Source organism: Pipistrellus kuhlii, unplaced genomic scaffold (genome assembly GCF_014108245.1).
Source record: "Pipistrellus kuhlii isolate mPipKuh1 unplaced genomic scaffold, mPipKuh1.p scaffold_m20_p_3, whole genome shotgun sequence".
Classification (NCBI taxonomy): Eukaryota; Metazoa; Chordata; class Mammalia; order Chiroptera; family Vespertilionidae; genus Pipistrellus; species Pipistrellus kuhlii.
The window spans coordinates 15,898,708-15,922,555 of record NW_023425529.1 but is presented as its reverse complement, the minus strand read 5'-3'; the positions used below and the strand labels follow the sequence as shown (position 1 = coordinate 15,922,555).

Sequence of the window (23,848 nt, the reverse complement as noted above, 5' to 3'; positions counted from 1 at the left end):
CTCAGCTCTGGGCTCTGCCTCGGACCCGGAAAAGTTTAGGTGCCAACCTCAGATGGAGCATTTTATTGGCTCCCTCTGCGCCCTCCCCCGCCCCCCTGACCTCTGCCCTCTCTGTCGAGCCGTTTGATTGGCTGTTCTGCGTCCCCGGGCGCCTCATTGGCCCTTCTCCCTCGCCCCGCATCCCTGCCCTGCACCCGGCTCCATCTCCCAGCAGAAGGCGCAGCCATGAATCCGTTATTCGGGCCCAACCTCTTCCTCCTGCAGCAGGAGCAGCAGGGCCTGGCCGGGCCGCCGGGGGACCCTTTGGGAGGCGATCGCTTCGCGGGGGGTGGGGACGCGACCCCGTCGCCGCGCGCCCCTTCGGGCCCGACTGCCTACTTGCCGCCTGAACCGGGCCCCGCGCCCCCCGCCGCCATGGCCCTCCGCAACGACCTGGGCTCCAACATCAACGTGCTCAAGACCCTGAACCTCCGCTTCCGCTGCTTCCTGGCCAAGGTGCACGAGCTGGAGCGCCGCAACCGGCTGCTGGAGAAGCAGCTGCAGCAGGCGCTGGAGGGCGGCAAGCCGGGCCGGCGGGGCCTGGCTCGCCGCGACCAGGCCGTGCAGACCGGCTTCGTCAGTCCCATCCGGCCCCTGGGGCTGCCCCTGGGCGCCCGGCCGGCCGCCGTCTGCACCCCGTCGGCGCGGGTGCTGGGTTCGCCCGTGCGCTCGCCCGCCGGACCCCTCGCGCCCGCCGCCGCCACCTGCCACTCCTCGCCCTCCGCCTCCGCCTCCGCCTGCACCTCCGCCTCCGCCTCCGCCGCCTTCTCGCCATCCCGCTTTATGCCCGGCACCATCTGGTCCTTCTCTCACGCCCGCCGGGCCGGCCCGGGACTGGAGCCCATGCTGGTGCAGGGGCCTGGCCTGTCCTGGGTGCACCCCGACGGGGTGGGCGTCCAGATCGACACCATCACCCCCGAGATCCGCGCCCTCTACAACGTGCTGGCCAAGGTGAAGCGCGAGCGGGACGAGTACAAGCGGAGGTAGGATGCTGGCTGAGCGTCCTGCCACACTCGGGCCAGGGCAGGTGCGGGGAGAAGGGCAGGTGCCGGGAGGAGGGCAGGTGCGGGGAGGAGGGCAGGTGCGGGGAGGAGGGCAGGTGCGGGGAGGAGGGCAGGTGCGGGGAGGAGGGCAGCTGGGGCCCCAGAATCAGGGGGGGACTAACACGAGAGAGTAAGGATGAGCTGGAAGTGGCTAGGTGGCACTGGCTCCCGGAAGCCTGGATCCGCAGAGAATGCAGAAGTCACATCCGTGACAAGAAGGAGACTGGGAGCGGAATACTGTGGGGAATTCATAGATTTCTTCTGACTCATCTTTCTGTCTCCTCTATAGTGTTCGGAGGAGGGTGTAACTGGGGTTTTGTGGGGTGTGAAAGGGACAGGGGTCTGAGAAGCCACGTCTGGGGGTACTGCTTATCAGAGTCAGCCCTCGGGTGGTTTTGTGATCTGAGCTCACATACGGATGGAGAGTCAGAGGCAACAGCTTCGACTTGGGAGTCTAATGTGGCATTAGGAGGGAGTGGCGAGGCGGGCTGCCCGGTGCGGTGGGTGATCCTGCCGCTGCCACGGCTCCCCAAGCAGCGCTGGGAACGGAGTCTGGGTCCCTGCGCGGAGTGAAGCTCAGGACCGCAGAGCATTGCTTGGAGTAGGTCAGAAACATGGGGCAAGAAAGAGTCAAGGGAATTCCCTAGGGAAAGGGGAGGGACTGGTAGTTGTGGGGCTGGTGGGAGGTGGGGAACCTGGAAGTGCAGAGCCAGGCCAGGGCGGAGGCACTGAGAACAGTCAGCAGAGAGCGGGGAGGAGGAAGTTGGGAGCGTGGACACTCCCTGTGAATGTGCCGCAGCTGGGGGCAGGCTCACACCTTCTGAGGATGAAGATTTGGCTTTTTTTGCGGGGAACCTGGCGGGGTAGCCCAAAAGGCCAGGTGAAGGGATGCCATGCTAGAGCGCTGGCTGTGTGCCAAGTGGCTGCCTTAGAGGGTTGATAAGCAGGCTGCTGGGACAGTGCATTAAGCCCTCTGTAGACTCTGCCTGATGCCAGGGTCAAGGAGGAAGATGACCAACTTTGGTTTGGGGGCCTTCAGCTGTAGCCTCCTAAGTAGCTACTCTGACCCCTAGTGGGCAGGCCCGGGAATTACCCCTGCAGCTGAGGAGCGGAGATTTGTCTGGTGGGGATTGGCTGAATGTTCTGGGAAGTTATGGGGGTCCGGGGACAGCCTTCAGGCAGAGTCCAGCCGATCACAGATCCGCATGCTTTCTGAGGCTGAGTTTTGTCCTCATACTGGCGTCCTTAGTTGTAGGCCATGTTATGAGTGTCTCTGGGAATCCACCCAGTCCCAGCCCCAGCCCCAGCTGGAGTTCATTAACACAGTGAGCAGTGCCACACGGACAATTCTGGAATACCTCTACAGCCACAGGAACAACTGCTGTTCTTAGGGCCTTTTTTTTTTTTTTTTTTTTTAAACTGAAAGAGTGTCCAGCTGTCCAGGCAGCAAAGAGTTATTCCTTGGGGACTGATGAGCTCATCACTCTGCAGCAGGCTGCTGTGCAGAGGGCCCCCAGCTAGAGCTGTCTGGTACGTGACACTGGCAGTTACACTCATCCTTCCCCCCAGATCCCCTGCCCTCATTCTGTTCTCTTTATAGCAACACCGGCTCCTGCCGGTGGCCTGAGAGGCCTGGCCACGGCTTGAACACTAAGCTGGGAGGGAGCGGAAGCCTCCTGGATTCTACTTTCAGTTCCCCTCTCTTGTGTGACCTTGGGGGGGGGCGGTTCTCTTTTCTGGCCTCAGTTTTTCCTGGGCAGGAATGGCTCCTGCTTCCTCACTTTACTCAAGGATACCATTTATCTGGAAGAGAGGTGGTTGGTAAATACAGAACACACAGAAATTGCTCAAATCCTACATATTAAGGGAATCTCTTTAGTGAGGACAGATTTGAATGGAGGTCAAAATGAACCTGTTTGCGGAACAGTCTGACTGGAGTGTAAATAGAATTCTAATGAGCTCCCATGATTTCTTTCTTTCTTTCTTTCTTTCTTTTTTTTTACGCCATAAGATTTTTATTAGCCTTAATCCTTACATAACGTTCTTACGTAAGTTTCTGCTGAATTTATTGAGTTCCCTGTCAAACAGTGCTTCCCCCTTCCTGATGCATCCTGTCCAGGATTAATATTCCTCTGTCAGTGGCACCAGGGTACCCCGTCCCAAGCCTTTATGGTATAAAGAACACAAGGCCAGGACAGATAAGGATCTTGTATAAGAAAATACATACGGGGAAGGACATGGGTGGCAGGGAACCAAAAAGGCTGTGCTCTGTCTGGGCTGCAGGCTGAGCCGGCAGGGTGGTGGCCTGCAGGGTGGTGGCTGGCAGGGTGGTGGCCAGGCTGGCTGCCTTCTCCCTGCCCAACTGGGAGGGGCAGCCTGGGTGATGCAGAAGTTATTCTTAGGAATACTGCAGTGCGGATGCGGGTGAGGAACAGGAGAGCCAGGTGCCACTGGAGGGAGAGCCAGGGAACGGTGCGAGGGTGAGGTGGGAAAAAGGTGGAGGGAGGGGAAGCAAGGACTGAATCCCGTGTCTACAGAACGCGTTCTCTCAGATTTCCATTTTCTTATGTCCTCTTCGCTACTCCCTAACCACCTTTCTGACACTGAAGATTCTCTCGGTGCAGTTCCCCTCCTTCCCTCAGGCTGGAAGAATCTTCCCAGAACGTGGCCAGGCCCTAGCGGGCTTGGCTCAGTGGACAGAGTATCGGCCTGAGGACTGAAGGGTCCCGGGTTTAATTCCGGTCAAGGGCAGAGGCCTGGGTTGTGGGCTCCATCCCCAGTGGGGGGTGTGCAGGAGGCAGCCAATCGTTGGTGCGCATACAGCTGCAAGAGCAAGTGCACGTTTCCCTCTCATCATTGATGCTTCTCTCCTCTCTCTCTCTCTCCCTCTCCCTTCCCCTATGAAATCAATAAAACCATATTAGAGAATGTGGCAAGAGTGGGGTCGGAGAAATCCCGCTATTCCAGCCAGCCTTGTGGGGTGCGGTGTTGCCCCCACTGCTAGTCTTCCATCTCAGGATGTAACGGACCAGGCACCTGCTTACCTGGGACCACCCTGTGTGAGAGGCCTGGTCCTGGGCGGAGACCCTGCCTGTGGTGAGAGTGTTTGCTTTCCTGCTGGTGGTCTTTTTTAAAAAATATATATTTTATTGATTTTTTTTACAGAGAGGAAGAGAGAGGGATAGAGAGAAACATCGATGAGAGAGAAACATCAACCAGCTGCCTCTTGCACACCCCCTACTGGGGATGTGCCCGCAACCAAGGCACATGCCCTTGACCGGAATCGAACCTGGGACCTTTCAGTCCACAGGCCGACGCTCTATCCACTGAGCCAAACTGGTTTCGGCTTTTTATGTATATATATTTCTTTACTGATTTCAGAGAGGAAGGGAGAGGGAGAGAGAGACAGAAACATCAATGATGAGAGAGAATCATTGATCGGCTGCCTCCTGCATGCCCCCCCACTGGGGACCTAGCCCACAACGCAGGCATGTGCGGTTGGCTGGAATCGAACCTGAGACCCTTTAGTCCGCGGGCTGACTGACACTCTATCCGCTGAGCCAAACCGGCTAGGGCTCCTGCTGGTGGTCTTAGTCTCCGAATCCTGCGTCCCAGGAGCTGCCACCTCTGGTTCTCCAGCCGCTAATTCACGAGACCCTTCCCTCTGGGTTTGGGTGCTTAGGAGGCCCACCTCCTGCTCTCCACGGTCACCTCCCTCCAGCTCCCGTAGCGGGGCCTCGGGCGTGCGGGGGTGGACCGAGTGTCTCCTCCCAGCTCCCGGGCGTCCCCGTGGACGCGGTGTGTGTCCTGCAGCTGCTTTTACAGGGCTAAACGGCCCTGTGCGAGGCAGGGCAGCAGGCCAGAGGAGCTCTGTCCTGGTGCAGGCAGGAGGCGGGAGAGCGGGCCGGGTGTGGGCAGGGCGTGGGGGATGAGGCCCGCGGACAGCTGGCCGGGCCCGGGGCCTGAATGGGACGGGCGTGTGACGGACCAGAGCAACTGCAGTTGCTCTCAGATGTAGCGGCCTGGAGGTGCCGGGAAGGCAGCTGGTGCGCTTGGCATGGGCCAGGGGCAGCTGCAGCTGGCCGCCGCCCGGCCTGCCAGGCATTCCTGCCCACGGCGCCTCCTCCTCTAGGGAGCACCAGACCCAGGGGCTGAGGCCTGGGGAGCAGGGAGCGAGGGACCGGGAGGGACTCCGCCCCTATGCTCTCGCCTTCTTCCCTGTCTGCCAGGTGGGAAGAGGAGTACACGGTGCGGATTCAGCTGCAAGAGCGAGTGCGTGAGCTCCAGGAGGTGAGGGCGCCCCACCGCCTGGGCTCCCCTCCATCCTCCCCTGTGCCCCGCGGCCCTGGAGCCGGCCTCCTGGTCCCTCCTGCCTTGTCCTGACCTTCCTCCCACCCTGGCAGGGCCGCTGACGCCTGGGTTTTCTGTTGGCGCAGGAGGCCCAGGAGGCCGACGCCTGCCAGGAGGAGCTGGCGATGAAGGTGCAGCAGCTGAAAGCGGAGCTGGTGGTCTTCAAAGGGCTTATGAGCAACGTGAGTGCAGCCAGCGCCCCGGGCCCTCTCCCCCGAGGGGCTCATCACCACCAGGCTGTCCAGCCGGCCCGCAGCCCCGCCGGGTGCGGCCTGTTCATTTCCGGTCCACCCCGCCCCCACCCCAGATTTGCTCTATGTACTTCCGTTTTTTTCCTTTGCCACCCAGTGCTTCGGGAGAAAGAGAGGGGACACGGGAGAAGGAGAAGGGCCACGGCCCCTGGTGTTGGGGAGGCAGCGCGCCCCCATCACGGAGCTGGTTCAGCAGGAAGTTAGGGGCACGCGCCCCGGCCGGGCCCCTCGCCAGCCGTGTGGCCGCGGGCGGATTCCTCAGCGTCTGGCCTCCCCCCTCACGTGGGGTGGGGGGGGGGAATGAAGGCCTGTACTTTGCAGAATGAGGATGATGATCATAACGATCATAACTTTGAGGACAGGGCACCGTGGTCAGCAAACTGCAGCTCTTTGGCCCCTTGAGTGTGGCTCTTCCACAAAATACCACGGCCTGGGCGAGTCTATTTTGAAGAAGTGGCGTTAGAAGAAGTTTACGTTTAAAAAAAAATTCGGCTCTCAAGAGAAATTTCAGTCGTTGTGCTGTTGCTATTTGGCTCTGTTGACCAATGCGTTTGCCGACCACCGGGCTAGCACACACTTGGCGCTAAATAAGTGTCAGCCGCTGTTGTCCTTATTGCACTGGCTCCACTCTCCTAACGCCCAGTAGTCTCTCTTTCTCTCGGAACATAAGTGCCAAGAGGGACCCCCCCACACACGCATGTCCTGGGCTCTGGGCCCCGCCCTCCAGGGGCTCCCCATCTGGCAGGGAGCCAGCTGCTCAGAAGTCAGCGCCTGAGCCGGAGGGCACTGTGTGGAGGGCACCCGCGGGCCGCGTGCTGCCGGAGGCCTTGGCGACGGCCTTGGCGATGGTGTGCACAGAAGGACGAGGGGGATCTGGCCAGGGGGATCCGTCGGATACGTGCGGCGTGCGGGCTGCCTCTCACTGCTCCCCCTGCTCCCTGCACAGAACATGTCGGAGCTGGACGAGAAGATCCAGGAGAAGGCCATGAAGGTGGACATGGACATCTGCCGCCGCATCGACATCACCGCCAAGCTCTGCGATGTGGCCCAGCAGCGCAACTGCGAGGACGTGATCCAGATGTTCCAGGTGAGCCCGCCGCCTCCGCGCCCCCCGAGGGCCTTGGGAGGGCCGGGGGGCGGGGGGACAGCCTCCTCTCATGGCCGCCTGTCCTCCGAGGGGGCCCCCGTGGGACGAGCCAGGGGGCCAGAGCAGCCTCTGAAGGAAGTTCGGAAGCTGTCTCTAACCCGTCTCTCCCCCTCTCTCCTCTGTCTGCCTCCTCTCCTCTCTCTTCCTCTCACCTTCTCTGGCTTTCCCCACAGAAGAAACTGGTTAGTTTTGCTCTCACGCAGCTTATTAATGTCCCAGTCCCTGTTTCTGAACCACCCAGGCCTCGGCCGTCGGTCCTGACCTGTGGCTCCTCAGCGCAGACTCCTCCCCCTTTCGGTCTCCTGGCTCTCCCCCTTTCCTCTCTTCCTCTCCGCTTCCTTTCTCTCCACCCCTTCTTCCGGCTTCCAGATCTGGACATGCTGCTTAGGTTCTCCTTTGTGAACACCGTATCCTCCTCCTTGCTTTTTTGTTCAGCCATTTCATTAGAAAGACTTTTTATTTTATTTTTTTAATATATTTTATTGATTTTTTTTCAGAGAGGAAGGGAGAGGAATAGAGAGCCAGAAACATCAATGAGAGAGAAACATCGATCAGCTGCCTCCTGCACACCCCCCACCGCAGATGTGCCCACAACCAAGGCACATGCCCCTGACCGGAATCGAACCCAGGAGGCCAACGCTCCATCCACTGAGCCAAACCAGTTTTGGCAGAAAGACCTTTTTTTTTTTTTTAGGAAAAAAAAAAATCCTCATTAGCCATTTGTGCACATCCTAACGTCACAACAAGCCATGTGTCTCTCACCTCACAGCTGTTTCTGTCTCCCCCCATCTGTCTGTGTGCCCGTCCGTCTGTGTGCCCATCTGTCTGTGTGCCTGTCCGTCCCTGTGCCCATCTGTCTGTGTGCCTGTCTGTCCGTGTGCCCGTCTGTCCCTGTGCCCGTCTGTCTGTGTGCCCGTCTGTGTGCCTGTCCGTCCCTGTGCCCATCTGTCTGTGTGCCTGTCTGTCCGTGTGCCCGTCTGTCCCTGTGCCCGTCTGTGTGCCCGTCTGTGTGCCTGTCCGTCCCTGTGCCCATCTGTCTGTGTGCCTGTCTGTCCGTGTGCCCGTCTGTCCATGTGCCTGTCCCTTGGTGACCGGTGCTGTGTTCCTGTCATTGTAACTGTGTCTTCTCTCTCTGTCCGCCCCCCCTTCTCCCCGCTGGTCCCGCTTCTCCTCCCGCCGCCCTCCTCCTCACGCACCCGGCCTCGGCTCTGTAGTCTCTGCACTTGTCTCCCATTAAGGTCCCATCCATGGGGGGGCGGAAGCGGGAGCGCAAGGCTGCCACCGAGGAGGAGCCCTCCCTGTCGGAGAGCGCCGGGCCCCGCCAGCCCGAGGGGGATGAGGAGGAGAGCACGGCCCTCAGCATCAACGAGGAGATGCAGCGCATGCTGAACCAGCTGTGAGTCCCGCAGGCCCCCGCCCCCCGCCCGAGGCCGGCCCCCCCTGACCCGGGCTCCCTGTCTCTAGGAGGGAGTATGATTTTGAGGACGACTGTGACAGCCTGACTTGGGAGGAGACTGAGGAGACCCTGCTGCTCTGGGAGGATTTCTCAGGCTATGCCATGGCGGCGGCAGAGGCCCAGGGAGAGGTAACCCCCCACCGGCCCTGGGGCCCCGTTCCGCCCCTCCAGCTCGCTGCCACCCCCCTCCCTCCCGGCCCTCCTCCCCTCCACGCTCTGCTTTCCCTCTGTGGCCATCATCCTTCACCTGCTTCTCCCCGTCTTCTTTTTTTAATTTAATTAATTAATTAATTTTTATTTTTTAAAATTTCTTTATTGATTATGGTATCACATAGTTGTCCTCATCCCCTCCCCCCCCCCCATTACCATCTCCCCTTCTTCTTGACCCTTTCCCTTTTTTTAAACGACAGTCGGTTTCCTTTAACCTGACTTTCTCTCTCCCCCTCCTTGGCCCTGGGAAATGACCCCCCTCCTGCCCGGCCCCATCCCTTCCCTCTGCCCCGCCCCCACCCTTGCTTCCCTTTCTCCTCCAGCAACCGGAGGACAGTCTGGAGAAGGTGATCAAAGACACCGAGTCCCTGTTCAAGACCCGGGAGAAAGAGTATCAGGAAACCATCGACCAGATAGAGGTAAGGATGCCAGTGCAGGCTCGGCGTGGCCGTGGGCCGGGCTGCACCTCCGTGGTCCCGTCCTGAAACCCCAGAACCCCTTTCCTTTCCTCCCTGTGAGCGCCCCGCTGTTGTACCTCCGGTGGGTTCAGACCTCAGGAGGGAGGCAGACAGCTGGGTTCACGTCTCGGCTCTCTCACTTGCTACCACTCTGACTTTCAATAGGCTCCTTAGTCTCTCTAAGCCTGTTTCTTTCTTTCTTTAGAATATATATATATATATATATATATATTTTTTTATTTTATTTTTTTTTTTAAAATATATTTTATTGATTTTATACAGAGAGGAAGGGAGAGAGATAGAGAGTTAGAAACATCGATGAGAGAGAGTCATCAATCAGCTGCTTCTTGCACACCCCCGACTGGGGATATGCCCGCAACCAAGGTACATGCCCTTGACCGGAATCAAACCCGGGACCCTTCAGTCCCCAAGCCGACACTCTATCCATTGAGCCAAACCGGTCCCGGCTAGAATATATTGTTATTGATTTTTTTTTACAGAGAGGAAGGGAGAGGGATAGAGAGTTAAGAAACATGGATGAGGGAGAAACATCGATCAGCTGCCTCCTGCACGCCCCGCCCCCCATTGGGGATGTGCCTGCAACCAAGGTACATGCCCTTGACCGGAATCCAACCTGGGACCTTTCAGTCCTCAGGCTAACGCTCTATCCACTGAGCCAAACCGGTTAGGGCTAAGCCTGTTGCTTTATTTGTAATAGGGAGTCTTAGTAATACCCCCCACCCCCCAGGGTTGCTTAAAGACGGAATGAAATGGCGCCTGTGGAGCGAGGGCAGTGTCTGTCCGCTAGTAGCGTCCCCGTGGAGTTAGCAGCAGTCGTGGAACCCCTCAGGTGGGCTTGCTGTGGCCGCGTCTTCAGCTCAGCCTTTGAGCTAATGGGGGGAGCTCTGTTCGTACTCCCCGGCCCTGAGGAACCTTCTAGAGGTGGCGGGTGGAGCCGGTGCTTTTACTTAAACTCCAGGCCGGGAGGGGCTCCAGAAGGTCTTGGGGCGCCGGGATGGAGGGGCTGCGGGGGGGCGGAGGCTGAGGCGATGCTGGGAGCCCTCCTGCCCTGGCCCAGGGTCCTCCCCTGAGCACCGCCTGGGGATGAGGTCCCCAGGCCGGCAGACTCCCGTAATGCTCCGCCCCCTCCAGCCCACGTGGCGTGTTTGCCCGTGGTCCTGCTCCTCTAAGCCAAACCTGCTTTTGTTTTTAGCCCAGACAGACAAGTGCTGTTTATAGTTTCTTTCTTTTTTTTTTCTTTCTTTTCTTTTCTTTTTTAATATATTTTATTGATTTTCCACAGAGAGGAAGGGAGAGGGATAGAGAGCTAGAATCATTGATGAGAGAGAAACATCGACCAGCTGCCTCCTGTACATCCCCCACCAGGGATGTGCCCGCAGCCAAGGTACATGCCCTTGACCAGAATCGAACCCGGGGCCCTTTAGTCTGCAGAGCGACGCTCTATCCACTGAGCCAAACAGATTTCGGCTGTAGTTTCTTTTTAAGCCTCATGTGATGACTTGGGAGAGAGAAGGGGAGAGAGAGAGAGAGAGATCCACATTGATGTGAGAGAGAAATGTCCCTCGTATGCGCCCTGACCAGCGTGCTAACTCAACGACCTGGGTCTGTGCTCTGACTGGGATCAAACTCGCAGCCCCAGGTGCACAGGACGGCATACAGCCCCCTGAGCCTGGCGGGCAGTGCTCAGTTCACTGGGTTCACGCCGCCAGCGGAGGGCTGAGGGGGAGAGCTGGCCTTCACGTTCCCATTTACGCCTCTCACTGCCTCCTCCTTCCCTGCCTGACTCCCTCCCCCGCTCCTCCCTCCCTCCGTGAACCTGAGTGAAGGTGTGACCTTCTCACCGCGCCTTACCCAGCTGGGGCCTCGGAGCAGTGGTCCGGGCTGCATCCTGCCTGTTCCTTCCCCTGGACCAGAGGGGCTTAGTTTACAACCTGATGGGGAAAGAAGGAAACCTTGCTTTTGAAGATGTTTGATTCCTCCACTCTCCCAATGGGGTGCCATCAGGGGTGTTAGCAGAGCCCACGTGGTGGCTTTGTTTGCGGTGTTGCTCCTGGTAACCCATCTGGGCCACCCCAGGCCCCTTTATCTTTGTGGCCTGTGATCTCTCAGGGTCAGTGAGGTGGAGGCTTGTCCCATTATTCGATGGTCAGGCCGAGGCACAGGGTGGAGGGTGGGAGAGAATTCTTGCTCCCTCACCTCTTCTCTTCATGTGCTCCCAGCCTTATCCCGCCCGCCCCTCCGCGCGTACCCAGGGGTCTCAGCGTGGGCTGGCGTGGATTCCTCTTAACCTGTGCGCATCTCCGCCTGAATTGTGTGGACCAACATGTAGAGACAACAGGTGGCAGTCCAAGCCTTGTGCTGCGATAGAATCTATGTCGGTGATGGAATAGACAGTGGGCAAAAGCAGGTCTACTGCGGTTGTGAGTCCGAGGAACAATTTATCCTTGTGTTGTTATTTACGTACTGTGTCACCTTCTTAGGAACGTCTGTAAACCTGCTTTGCCCTCACCCTGAAAAGAGCAGGTGGATCACATCCCTCCCTGGCTGGCACGGTCAGCACGTCCTGCTCCTCTGGCTTGCCATTGCGGAACCCCAGCTGGAACCCCAGCTCTGGAACCAGGCTGCTCTCTCATCCAGGTCCCTGTCCTGACCATCTCTTGCATCTGCCCTGTGACCCACTTACTTCTTCTTCGAGTTCCGTCCTCTGTCTGTCCGCTCAGATTAGCTGTGGGTGGTTTCCTCTGCCCAGTTCCCATTATTCAGGCTGCTTTCCAACCCTGTCTCTTTGCTCTCGGGCAGTCAGGCAAATGACCTCCAGGCAGTTTCTTTCCGCCTTGCTCCTGGCCCTGCCCTTCTCCTCCAAACAAAGAGAGGCAGCTGACTGTCTCTGGCCCAGATCTCTCAGCCTCTGCACCACCTCCCAGCCCTGCCTCTCAGCCCGGAGGGAGGCCGTATTTCCTGGACTCTGAGCCCCCTGTTTTTCCCACATGTAACACTTCTGACACATTGGGATACATTTTATACCACTAGTATACATTTTATACCGGTATTGGCAGCAGGTCTTACTGTTAGTCTCTGAAATGGCTTACAAGTGAGAAAATAAAGTCAAGCTGGCCCTGGCTGGTGGCTCAGTTGGTTAGAGCCATGCCCCAATACCCCAAGGTTGCAGGTTTGATCCCTGGTCCGGGCACACACAGGAATCAACCAATGAATGCATAAATAAGAAAACAACTGGATCTCTCTCTCTCTCTCCCTCTCTCTTTCTCTCTCAGACTCTCTCTTTCTCTCTCAGATCAATAAGTAAAATAAAATAAAAATATCAGGTGAGGATAAGAATAAATAAAAAAAATAGAAGATAATGAGAAAATGGATGGTAAGAGAATTGAACCCTTTTCAACCGTGCACACAGGTGTCCTCCTCCATGCATGAATCTTGTAGCTGCGTCACAGTTAATCCATTTCCCATCCAGGTCGGCCGTGCACCTGTGTGCACCTGTGGAGATCAGTAAGGCCCGTGGCCCAATTTAGTGAGGGGCACACACAGGTTGTGGGTAGTGAGGGGTGAGCCGGGCCATGCAGGAACCCCAGGCAGAAAGTAAGGCCATCCAGACAGTGCCCCCTACCCACCCCCCCTCAGGAACTCCCTCCCCTCTCCCTCCTGCGGGTGAACATTCCTTTCCTCTTGGCTCCGGCCAGTCTGTAGAAAGACTGCAGGCCTGGGCAGATGCCTTTGCATTCCTCTGTAGCAAAGACTGCCTGGAAAACTAGAAGGAACGACAGCATATTGAGAGCCTTCCGCCTCGATCAAATTTATTTTCATTTTATTTTAAAATACATTTTTATTGATTTCAGAGACGGGAGAAGGAGAGAGAGAGAGAATCATCAGTGATGAGAGAGAATCATTGATCGGCTGCCTATTGCACGCCCCCCGACCAGGGACTGAGCCCACAACCCGGGCCTGTGCCCTGACCGGGAATGGAACCATGACCTCCTGGTTCATAGATCGATGCTCCAGCATTGAGCCACGCCCGCTGAGCCTGGTTTATTTTATTTTTAAAAATATTCTTATATATTTCAGAGAGGAAGGAAGAGGGAGAGAGAGAGAGAAACATCCACGATGAGAGAGAATCTGCCTCCCACAAGTCCCCTACTGGGGATCGAGCCCACAACCCGGGCATGTGCCCTGGACCGGAATCGAACCTGGGACCTTTCAGTTTGTAGGCCTACGCTCTATCCACGGAACCAAACCGGCCAGGGCTGATTTATTTTTAAATCGGAGCCCTCATGCCGAAACCGGTTTGGCTCCGTGGATAGAGCGTTGGCTTGCGGACTGAAGGTCCCGGGTTCAATTCCCGTCAGGACCTTCAGTACATTGGTTGCGGGCACATCCCCAGTGGGGGGTGTGCAGGAGGCAGCTAATCGATGTTTCTCTCTCATCGATGTTTCTAGCTCTCTATCCCTCTCTCTTCCTCTCTGTGAAAAATCAATAAAATATATTAAAAAATAAAATAAAATAAAGATAATATGAATTTGTTCTAAACCAGGGGTCTTCAAACTTCTCTCATTATGAGAATCACCTGGTGGGGGTGTTAAAACACAGATTCCTGATAGCAGTTCTTATAGTTGGGATCCGGGAATCTGTGTTTTAACAACTCCACCAGGTGATTCTCATAATGAGAGAAGTTTGAAGACCCCTGTTCTAAACAAACAAACACCTTTAAAAATAAATAAACAAACAAACAAACAAATAATCGGAGCCCTCAGCTGTGCTGCCTGGCCCCCCTGCCCGCGGTGCTCCTGGCCTGTTTGCCTCCCGGGGGCTGGGAGCAGGGTCACTGCTGACCTGCCGGTCCCGCCCTGTCCTGCCGCAGCTGGAGCTCGCCACGGCCAAGAACGACATGAACCGGCACCTGCACGAGTACATGGAGATGTGCAGCATGAAGCGGGGCCTGGACGTGCAAATGGAGACCTGCCGCCGGCTCATCACCCAGTCCGGGGACCGGTAAGGGCCCCCCGAGGGCGCGCTCGGCGGGCAGGCCCGAAAGACCCTCCGCAGCGACCGTCGCCTCCGGCTGTGGCCCTCAGGGGAGGTCACAGGGTATGAGGCCCAGTGGGTGTCCGTCTGCGGCTGGTGGGCAGCTGAAACCTCCCAGTGCCACCCACTCTGGTGGTTCCCTGGTGAGAGGCAGCTCAGAACTGACCAGGAACAGAAGGGGTGTGAGGTAGGTGTTTACCGAGAGTCAAGGCCATCGTTTGTGCTTTGACCATGTAAGTAACACCGCAACAACAACAACAACAACAAAAAAAAGAAAGAAAAAGTCATAGAAATTCTATAAACAGACAGAAAGCGGAGGCCACCCAGTCAGTGCGCTCGGCCCGGGTGGCATCTCTTACTTCAAACATTCCTGGACCCTGAGCCTCCCAGGTCCTCCAGATAAAGAAGGGACGGCTCCCCATCGGCCCCCTCCCCACGCCCCTGCCCAGCACCCACCCTCTCTCCGTGGTCCCCCTGCCCTGGCCCGAGAGTCAAGGCCGAGGGGGAGGAGTGCCCGCCTCACAGGGTCCCGCCCGCCCCAAGGTGACAGCTGGTGTTTTCTTCTAGAAAGTCTCCTGCTTTCACTGCAGTCCCGCCCAGCGACCCGCCGCCACCGCCGAGCGAGACTGAGGACTCCGATCGAGACGTCTCATCTGACAGCTCCCTGAGATAGGGCCCTGCCTCGGGTCCCACCCTGACCGGACACAACCTCGCACCTCCTCTCGGAGTCGGGGTTCGCAGAGGGGAATGTCACTTGTCCCGCTGCACCGAGCCCGGCCCCGGACAGGCCGCCCTCCCTCGGGCTCCCTTCCCTGGCCCGCAGCCCCTCCAGGTTCCAGGGTGTCTGGAACAAGGCTCGGCCTGCCCTTCCCAGGCGACTCCGGCCACAGCTGGGCCCTCCTGACCTCCCATCTTTAAAACCTGCCAGTGCGACTGTGGCCCCCCAACCTCCCGTTGAACAAGGAATGTGATGGTCAGATCCCCCACCCCGAGGCCTAGCGCCCGCTCACGTCCGGTCCTGTCCTGGTGCTAACTGGCCAGGCACTGATACGCGTGGGTCAGGCTGGACGCCACGGGCATGTGCGACACTGGCAGTGGGAGAGGGGTTGTGGCAGGTGAGGCAGTGGGGCTGGACAGGGTACAAATTCATTGTCCAAGTGCCCCGGTCCCCTGCCTGTGGACAGTAAGGATGTGGCAAGACCCCTCCCTCATGAAAATGCCATCGGAAGGGGTCTCCGAGCCCCTTCTGGGTCTGACTGGGTGCAATATCGAGAAGGTGGGAAGCTCCTGTCTCCCAAGGACTGAGTGACAAGGGGAAGCGATACGTGTGCGTACACAGGTGTGTGCGTGTGCTCAGGGCCTCAATGTCAAGGATCAGCAGAAGTGCCTCCTTCGTGTCTGCCACACAGACCAACAGGCAGAGATGTCTGAACTGGGAAAACCTTGGAGAAATTGGGGAGACGGGACCGAGACCTTAGCATAACTGCTGGGGGAGCTGTGAGCTGACATGTGAATGGAATCTTTATTGAGAATGAAACTGGAGAGTATTTATTGAATGCCTCACGTCACTGATTTTTGAATCCCTTTCCGGCGGTAGCTACACAGTCCTGCGAGGTATGTGCTAGTTCCGTGGTCGGTAGGCTCCAGTCAACAGAGCCAAATATCAACAGATTGAAATTTTTGAGAGCCAAATCTTTTAAACTTCTAACGCCACTTCAAAATAGACTTGCCAGGCCGAAAACCGTTTTCAATCAGCACTGTACCTGCGCGCCCGCGCGTGGTATTGTGTGGAATAGCCACACTCAAGGGGCCAAAGAGCCGGATGTGGCTTGAGCCGCGGTTTGCCGACCCCTATGCTAGTTCCATCTCTTCAACAGGTGCAGAGGCACCCGATGGCTATTAAGTTCTAAGTAACTTGCCCTAAGTAAGCTTCACATGGCGGGCACTGTGCCTCACCCATCCTTCCCCTCACTTCCTAGATTTAGTCAGGGGTCCTTACTGCGTATCAGGGGAGGTCCTAACTTACACAGCCTTGACGGGGGGCTGGAGTGTGGCGAAGGAGAAGGTCTGGTCCTCTGCAGTGGTGGTGCTGGGCACAGCACCCAGGGCCTTGGAGGGGAAACAGCCAGAGAGAACAGGTGTCTTTCACCACTGTCACCTGGGCACACACTTGGTAAGGGACGCTTATCAGTACACTGAGGCTTGGCCTGGATGGGGTGAGCAAGGCCCTTTGCTACTCTCAACAAGAGCTATTTCACCTTAGAACCGGCCCAGTTTCTTTCCCCTTTGTCCCAGACCCCGAAATAAGATAAATATGCAGAGAGTTGGCTGGGTACAGTGAACTTTATTGATGGTGCACGACAAAGTAGGGCTTCCTTCGCCCCTCCCCTTCTTCAGGGGGTCTGGGATGGAAACGGTGGTCAGGAGGTTCTCAGTGTGTCGGGGGACTGATCCGGGCAAGGACTCCCCAGCAGCGGAGGGCCTCTCTTCCTCTCGCTGGGGCTGGTGGTCCAGAGGGCTCTTACTCCTTGGTGGCCATGTAGACCATGAGGTCCACCACCCTGTTGCTGTAGCCAAATTCATTGTCATACCTGGAAGGGATGAGGATGAGGTGTTATTTTTCTGAGCCAGCCACTAGAGGGCGCTAGACCCACGGTCAGTTTTTCAAGCACTGTCCCAACCCCAGGCACCTACGTACCAGGAAACGAGCTTGACAAAGTGGTCATTGAGGGCAATGCCAGCCCCAGCATCAAAGGTGGAGGAGTGGGTGTCACTGTTAAAGTCGCAGGAGACAACCTGAGGAAAGAAGGCCAAGCATGGGAACCCAGTCTCGGTCAGCAGGGCTGTGGACACCAAGCTCCTTGCCCTCTCAGTACCTGGTCCTCAGTGTAGCCCAGGATGCCCTTGAGGGGGCCCTCTGCTGCCTGCTTCACCACCTTCTTGATATCATCGTATTTGGCCTAACAAGGTTAAAAAAAACGATATAGTTATTCAGGTTCCAATGCGGCCACCGTTCTAATGGACACCAGCCCAACGCCGCTCCCAACCCACACTTACAGCTTTCTCCAGGCGGCAGGTCAGATCCACAACCGACACGTTGGGAGTGGGGACACGGAAGGCCATGCCAGTGAGCTTCCTGTGGACACAGGGAAGTGGGGTCAGTACCAGCTCCTGGTTCCCCCAGACTCCCAGTCCAGAAAAGCAGCGAAGAGCCTCACCCATTCAGCTCAGGGATGACCTTGCCCACGGCCTTGGCAGCGCCAGTGGAAGCAGGGATGATGTTCTGGGCAGCCCCTCGGCCATCACGCCACAGCTTCCCAGAGGGGCCATCCACGGTCTTCTGGGTGGCGGTGATGGCGTGGACTGTGGTCTGGAAACATGGAGGACAGAGTGAGGGCCCTGCAAGGTGCTCACCACCCACTCTTCAGCCTCCCTCCTCAACTTTAGGAGAAATAAAGGGGTACAATGACCCCAGCTAATGCTCAGGACCCCGATTCTCCACAGCCCCCCGCCCAGGCTATGTTGTAGGAGAAGAAGGAACCAATCCTGGGTGAGGATAGAATATGCTGAGTCCCTTCCCCCATCACTCTTACCATGAGTCCCTCCACAATGCCGAAGTTGTCATGGATGACCTTGGCCAGGGGGGCCAAGCAGTTGGTGGTGCAGGAGGCATTGCTGAAAAGAGGCAGGTGAGTAAGTCAGGGGCAACGTGACCTTCCTCTGTGACCTTCCTCTGACCGCTGCACCATCCAGCCACCTCTCCACTCCCTTCTGCCACGCTCACCTGACGATCTTGAGGGAGTTGTCATACTTCTCATGGTTCACACCCATCACAAACATGGGGGCATCCGCAGAAGGGGCCGAGATGATGACCCTCTTGGCTCCGCCCTTCAAATGAGCCTGCAGCAGAAGAGGCGTTACAGACCTCGAGCTTGGCCTTTCTCTAAGGCAGCTTCTTCCCAACCCCCATCTTCTTACTGTTATCAACTCCTCCTGCAGCCCCCCTGCCACTCACCCCAGCCTTCTCCATGGTAGTGAAGACTCCGGTGGACTCCACAACATACTCAGCGCCAGCATCACCCCATTTGATGTTGGCGGGATCTCGCCTACAAGGGCAGACAGGACAGAGTTCAGGGACAGGAGCACCATGGGCCCAAGGTGGTCACCCCATCCTAGCACCTCCCCCAAAACAAACTTATTCCCGTCCTTCCACACTCACTCCTGGAAGACGGTGATGGGCTTCCCGTTGATGACAAGCTTCCCGTTCTCGGCCTTGACGGTGCCTTTGAACTTGCCATGAGTAGAATCGTACTGGAACATGTAGACCTGGAGGGACAGGCCAAGGCGTCAGGGGGCTGCACGGCCATCAGCCTCTGCTTCCCACACCAGCCGCACAGACAACACTCACCATGTAGTTGAGGTCAATGAAGGGGTCGTTGATGGCGACAACTTGCACTTTGCCAGATTCCATCGCAGCCCTGGTGACCAGGCGCCCAATGCGGCCGAATCTGAGGGACAGAAGAGGTGAGAAGGCATGAGGAGGGAGTTGAGAATTCTGTGTGTAAGTAGTAGCCCGTGGCCCGCCTACCTTATTTCAGAAGGAAGACAGGGAGTCCTTTCCTGCCACCAGAAAGCCCCCAAAGGTCTAATGTGTCTTCCTCCAGCCACCCTGACTCAACAGCATGGCCACCCTGGAAAGGCTTCTGTCTTGTCCAAGAGGTGATTAGGCCCCAAAACTAGCCCAACCCCCAGTCCTCTTTAATAATTGTTTTAGAATGTTCAGAGAATCTTTAATTTCTATTTCTCTTTATTGTTTAAAGTATTACAGATGTCTCCCCCCACTGACTACTCCCCCCCCCCCATGAAATGTTGCAAGGGACAGTGCAGGCCACTCCCACTGCCAGCCGCAGTCTGGCACATGGCATCCCTCCTATCTTGTGTCCAGCTTCAGGCCACACCCCTATGGAGCAAAGGCCTGTACACTCAGCATCACCAAGCTCAAAGGGCAAGAGTAAAGGTCTGACGTTAACTGGATTGGGGGAAGGGGGAGGAACCCCATCTCTTCTCTGAGCTCCTCCTACAAAAGGGATGAGCTGTTTCCAATTCCTAAGAACCAGGTTCTAGTTGCTAAGCTACCTATCCTTCCCCCGCTCCAGCAGAAATCAGGCAGCAGGAGCAACAGATGTGTATGCTCGGGGCAGGGGCAGGCGGTGGGATAGCAGCGGCCAGGCCCCCTGAGCAGAAAGGTCAGGTGCTATATTTAACCCCCGATTGGGGTAGCCGGGATCTGGTTTCCGGAAGCTGGAGTGGGGAGAAGGGCATGGTTCCCGAGGCTCTCAGACACCCAATCCTCCCGGTGACCTTTACAGCCTGGTCCTGAGGGCCGAGTGAGCTCCAGGCACGGGTGGAAGGAGTTTGGAGGGCAGCTGGGGTGGAGAGGGGCTGCCGCCGCTGCAAGGAGCCATCTTATGGTGGAAAATTTCTAGCTACCATGACTCAGCTGCCCTTGCATGGCTCTGCGCCACAGCTACCACACCTCCCCCGAAAGAGGGGGAAAAGGGACACAAAAGGGCCCCATTTCTGACTCGTTAGAGCATCAGCCGGGCAAAGCATCCTCTCCGGGGGTATCTGCGGACAGGCTCAGGATGGCTTAGGGTGAATGGGGTCCGAGGTCCAGCTCCTCGGAAGCCTTGCCTCATCAGGTTTACCGGATCAAGGCGACTCCACCCCACCGCGGCAGGAGGGTTAGTCATAGCCAGGGGAGGAGGCAGGCTGGATGGAGGTAGGGGAGGTTTCCTAACGGCGATTCATTCATTTCCTTCCCGCTTGCAACATGGCGGCGAGGCTACCGCAGAGGAGCCCGCCCAGCTGCACCCCCGCGGGGCGGCCAGGTGGGGCCGGGGAGGGGGGAGGGGGCTTCCCCCTGGCACGTGACCCCGCAGGGCGCGAAAGAAGAGAAAGGGGAATGGTCCAAAGCCTAGCATGGAGGGCTCTCCTGCTCCTCCGGGGCGAAGGTTCCGGGCGGGCTTGTCCCCGCCAAGGGCGGAGGTGCAACAAATGCAAGTGGGGGGCAGAGGCCCTCTGCGGTCCGAGCTCTGACCTTGAGTTCTCCTTGGGAGTGGAGGTGGGAAGCCCCGAACCCCCCCACCCCCACCCCCTCAGCGCTTGCAGAAGAGGCTCAGGCAGGGCGAGACCTGCTGACCCCTAAACTCACCCGTTCACTCCGACCTTCACCATCGTGTCTCAGGGTTGTGGCTGCTGGAAGGAGGGTGAGCATCAGGGCGCGGGCCGGAGCGGTTCCCTCCTCCCGTCTCCCTCTCCCCCTCCCCCTCCCCCAGCCACCATCCTCTCCCTGCGGCTCCGCACGTCCCCCTCCGCCATCGCACTGTGGCGCCCCCGCCTACCCCCCCCCCCCGCACCCCACCGCCGCTGCACCCCTGCACCCCGGCCCTCGTGCAGCCCCTTTGGAATGCCCCCAGCTCCCGGGGGCGCCCCCTGCTTTCCTCTACCTGGCACGGCACGGGAGGAAAGGCTGTCTGACGAACAGGAGGAGCAGAGAGCGCCAGGGGGGAGGCTGCAGCCGCAATTTATAGGAAGCAGGCGCGGCGGGGGCGGGGGTGACGCGAGTCGCCGCCCGCCCCGTCCCAGCCCAAGGGCGCCGAGGCCTGAGCTACGTGCGCCCGTAAAACCTCGAGTAGCCGCGCCCCTCTCTTTTCTTTTGGACCCGACTGGCTCTTCGCGTGTGCACGCCTCGAGCATGTGGGCCGGGGGCGGAGGGGGAGGGGACCGAGGGTGGCCCCAGCGCGGAGGTGCTGGTGCTGGTACCGAGGACGTGCCCGTGGGCATGCCGAGACAGTGGCCTCGGGGACGGGGGCCCTGGCCAGACCCGAGTCCACGCAGGAGCCAGGGCGCTTATGGTGCCGGGCGGTTGGGACGGCAGGACGGGGAGCAGGTGGGATGGGGACTTGGGGTTGGAGCCCGGGGCGGCTGCTGGCTGCACGAGGCCACCCCGTCCCCTTTCTTTCATTCACAGGCGGGAGCGGGAAGGCTGAGGAGCTTCTCGAGGGTCTTCGGTAGTGACACAGGAACAGCCGAGGGACAGGCCGGGAGGGGCCACTGCGCCCGCCGCGGGGCCCTCTTCCAGCACCCCTTCCTATTCCTCCCCTTCCTCCCCGTCCCCTGGCTCCGGGCCGCTCTGGGCCGGGGGCCTGGCTAGGCACTGAGCTGCGGGGCCGGAAGGGAAGGAGGCTGAGGGGGAGGCATCTGCGCTGAAGGTCACGCTGTCCTGCAGCTCGGGCAGCCGGGAGACCTAGTAATTGGGGCAGACACACCGGACCCTGTAGGCAATGCACCGGCGGCTCTCCCCCTGGCCTGGTCCGGGCCGAGGGCGGATGGATCGCTGTTAGGGGCCACCCACAAAGTCGCTCCTGGGAAACTCAAGGGCTGTGCCGCCCAGGAGACAATGCCCCTTTCACCCACTCCAGCCCAGGGCAGAGAGCCGGACGTGAGGGCGGAAGTCCCACCCCATCCTGGGACGTGCTGACCAGCCCGGAGCCAGGGGCTCTCCTTCACTGGCTGTGCCCGGGAGATGTTGGGGGCAGGGCGAGGAGTCTGGAAGAGGGGAAAAGATCGAGAGGGCCTGGGCACCTGGAGGGAATAGGTAGGGGAAGGGAGCCGAGTGGGTCAGTAGCCCAGCTGAGCCAGGTTTGGGCTGACTTTGGAGGGCTGGTTCTGAGCACTTGAGAGGGAGGAGGGTTGAGAAGGGGGTGGGGTAAAATGGACATTGCCTCTTTGCTGGCCCAGCATAACCTGACACCAGCCCCCTTTTCCAACTAAAAGCCTGGAGCTAAGTTTAGCTGGTGATAACCTTTGCTTAAAAGGCAGAGAGCAGGCCGTAAGGACCCCGACTCCAGCCCCAAGCCTTTCCCTTTCTGGGATTGCCTGCCCTCCAGGCAAGCCAAGGCTGTGTCCAGGCAGCCATCACCATGGGTGGTGCCCGGGCTTTTCCTGAACAGCAGATCAGGGCCAGAGGGCACCTAATGTTGAGAGAAGGTGGGAAGCCCCACATTGCAGAGTGGGCTGTGGTCGTGGAGATGCAGCTGCTACTGCTCTGCCGGGACTGTCAAACCATCAGGACAGGGACTTGAGGCCCTCCATGCTCCTGCTCTACCCAACCATGTGCCGGAGATACTGGCTTCCTCTGCCTCCATTTTTTATTACTGTCCCGTTAAAAACAAAGGGAGCTCAGTGCCCACTGGCGCAGTCTGTTGTCATGACAGCAAAGACACCCATGTCCTCATGACAGCTAGCTCAGCCTCCATTTCCAGGTGACTCAGCGGAGAACTGGGAGGCGGAAGGGATGACAGGCTTCAGGTGGCTACACTAGCAGCACCTGCCCCTTAGGGGCTGACTTCCTGCAGACCGGGTAACATGGGGAGGAGGAGTCCTAGGTCCACAGACAATGTTAAGAGAGATTGTCTAGAGCTGGAGGGGACCGGGACCAGTTTGGCTCAATGGATAGAGTGTCGGCTTGGGGACTGAGGGGCCACGGGTTCGATTCCGGTCAAGGGCATGTACCTTGGTTGCGGGCATATCCCCAGTGGGGGGTGTGCAGGAGGCAGCTGATCGATGACTCTTTCTCATTGATGTTTCTGATCTCTCTCTCTCTCCCTTCCTCTCTGTACAAAAATCAATAAAATATATATTTAAAAAAAGAAAAAAGAAATAGAGCTGGAGGGGATCGTGACCTGACCTTCCCTCAGCCAGGCCAGGCATTTGTCTTTAGACAGGACTAGTGAGCACAAGTGGGGGTGGGGCCAGGATACAGGAAGCCACCTTTGGCCTTAATAGGGATTTTCAAGCTCAGCACTATTGATTGACATTTGGGAGCAAACAATTCTTTGTTGTGACATCTGTCCTGAACATCTAGGGCATTTAGCATCACCCCTGGCCTCTGCCTACTAGATGCTGATAGCACCCCTCCCCTCTAGGTGGAGATAACAAAAAAAAGGTCTCCACACATTGCCAGATGCCTGCTCGAGGGCAAAATATCACCCTCAGGTTAAGAAGCACAGAGCTGGAGGCTGGACCCTGCGCGTTCTCCACAGTGGAGCAATGCTGTCACTTGTGCAGGGTAGGGAGGTTGAGAAGGGAAAGACGAGGCACTGAGGAGCATGAGTTATTAGTCCTTGAGATGGGCCCCAGTACCCCTGGGCTCATTTCTCTTTCTGGATCTGTAACACCACCTGCTGCCTGCATCTGGGCTAATGTGAAAGATGAAACAAAGACATGCTTAGGAAAAATGTCTAAAATTATAAAAACATTTATTCATTACAAAACAAGGAGACTGACAAACATAGTCTAGTGAAAGCAGCTCGACTCACTTCAGTTAGGCTGGCTTAAGAGAAACGCCTTCCATTATAAAAACGACTTACACATTAAAAGTCCAAAGAGACAGGCAATCAAGTATTTTACAAGAGGAACGGAATTCAAGGTCACCCCACAAGAGACCCTACACAGCAGGGACGGGAACAGGCAAGCCGATCTCTAGCACCTGTGCTTTCGAGTAGATGCTCGGCGGATGGGGGTAGTTTTCTTCGGTGTCTCATCCTCCGTCATCTCTGCTGAAAGCTCTGTTCCAATTGGAGGAACGAGAAAAAGCTGAGTCACAAAATGGTGAGCAATAGATCTCAGGGAACAAATGGGACAGGCCCAGCCACACTCGCTACAGAATAAAGCCCAAACTGTACAGGGATTTCAGACGCTGGGGTGGGGGTAGTGAGTGGAGAATCTACACAGCGGGACCCCCATGGAAACCAGTTCCCACCCCCAGGGCTGTC

At 57.7% G+C, this 23,848-nt stretch overlaps 3 protein-coding genes and 1 long non-coding RNA gene across 16 annotated transcripts in view; 1 reads left to right on the top strand and 3 right to left on the bottom strand.

Annotated features, from left to right (window-relative positions):
• The first annotated feature begins 174 nt into the window (after positions 1 to 174).
• On the top strand, positions 175 to 15,565 carry IFFO1 (intermediate filament family orphan 1). 8 transcript variants are annotated; one of them, XM_036455475.2, is made up of 10 exons: positions 181 to 1,022; positions 5,312 to 5,372; positions 5,519 to 5,614; positions 6,630 to 6,770; positions 7,007 to 7,012; positions 8,069 to 8,226; positions 8,295 to 8,415; positions 8,820 to 8,915; positions 13,846 to 13,976; positions 14,577 to 15,565. In XM_036455475.2, exons 1-10 carry the CDS (start codon positions 226 to 228, stop codon positions 14,680 to 14,682), a joined length of 1,713 nt encoding a protein of 570 aa, XP_036311368.1. In that variant the 5' UTR covers positions 181 to 225; the 3' UTR covers positions 14,683 to 15,565. The 8 variants fall into 8 exon arrangements, with proteins under 8 accessions (XP_045443642.1, XP_045443644.1, XP_036311368.1 ...); XM_045587685.1 differs by having other exon boundaries at positions 8,045 to 8,226; XM_036455474.2 differs by having other exon boundaries at positions 7,004 to 7,012.
• Positions 10,446 to 12,182, bottom strand: LOC123653135. Its single transcript, XR_006742776.1, has 2 exons — positions 11,440 to 12,182; positions 10,446 to 11,345 (listed from the first exon to the last, which is right to left on the bottom strand). It is a non-coding gene; the product is annotated as an uncharacterized LOC123653135 (long non-coding RNA).
• A 768-nt stretch (positions 15,566 to 16,333) lies between the features above and the next one.
• GAPDH (glyceraldehyde-3-phosphate dehydrogenase) lies at positions 16,334 to 20,624 on the bottom strand. 2 transcript variants are annotated; one of them, XM_036455484.2, is made up of 12 exons: positions 20,519 to 20,624; positions 20,224 to 20,267; positions 18,418 to 18,517; positions 18,229 to 18,335; positions 18,025 to 18,115; positions 17,794 to 17,909; positions 17,603 to 17,684; positions 17,228 to 17,379; positions 17,067 to 17,145; positions 16,886 to 16,969; positions 16,708 to 16,805; positions 16,334 to 16,600 (listed from the first exon to the last, which is right to left on the bottom strand). In XM_036455484.2, the coding sequence occupies exons 2-12, from the start codon at positions 20,244 to 20,246 to the stop codon at positions 16,531 to 16,533; spliced, it is 1,002 nt and encodes a 333-aa protein (XP_036311377.1). In that variant the 5' UTR covers positions 20,247 to 20,267; positions 20,519 to 20,624; the 3' UTR covers positions 16,334 to 16,530. The 2 variants fall into 2 exon arrangements, with proteins under 2 accessions (XP_036311377.1, XP_036311376.1); XM_036455483.2 differs by having other exon boundaries at positions 20,224 to 20,264; positions 20,519 to 20,601.
• Positions 20,625 to 23,315: 2,691 nt separating this feature from the next.
• Positions 23,316 to 23,848, bottom strand: part of NCAPD2 (non-SMC condensin I complex subunit D2) — a 30,629-nt gene continuing 30,096 nt past the window's right edge. For all 5 annotated transcript variants that reach the window (XM_036455455.2, XM_045587672.1, XM_036455458.2 and 2 more), the window contains one exon: positions 23,316 to 23,641. In XM_036455455.2, the coding sequence (XP_036311348.1) occupies positions 23,556 to 23,641 (86 nt within the window). In that variant the 3' untranslated portion in view covers positions 23,316 to 23,555. The remainder of the gene's footprint in view (positions 23,642 to 23,848) is intronic.

Excerpts from the sequence above, each read along its gene's own strand:
- GAPDH (XM_036455484.2), bottom strand. The coding sequence starts at position 20,246 with ATGGTGAAGGTCGGAGTGAACGG. Across the intron at positions 17,910-18,024 it reads CTACCATGGAGAAGGCTGGG|GCTCATTTGAAGGGCGGAGC; the intron begins GTGAGTGGCAGG and ends CTTCTGCTGCAG. Across the intron at positions 17,146-17,227 it reads GTCATCCCTGAGCTGAATGG|GAAGCTCACTGGCATGGCCT; the intron begins GTGAGGCTCTTC and ends CTGTGTCCACAG.
- IFFO1 (XM_036455471.2), top strand. The coding sequence starts at position 226 with ATGAATCCGTTATTCGGGCCCAACCTCTTCCTCCTGCAGCAGGAGCAG. Across the intron at positions 5,373-5,518 it reads GAGTGCGTGAGCTCCAGGAG|GAGGCCCAGGAGGCCGACGC; the intron begins GTGAGGGCGCCC and ends CTGTTGGCGCAG. Across the intron at positions 13,977-14,576 it reads ATCACCCAGTCCGGGGACCG|AAAGTCTCCTGCTTTCACTG; the intron begins GTAAGGGCCCCC and ends GTTTTCTTCTAG.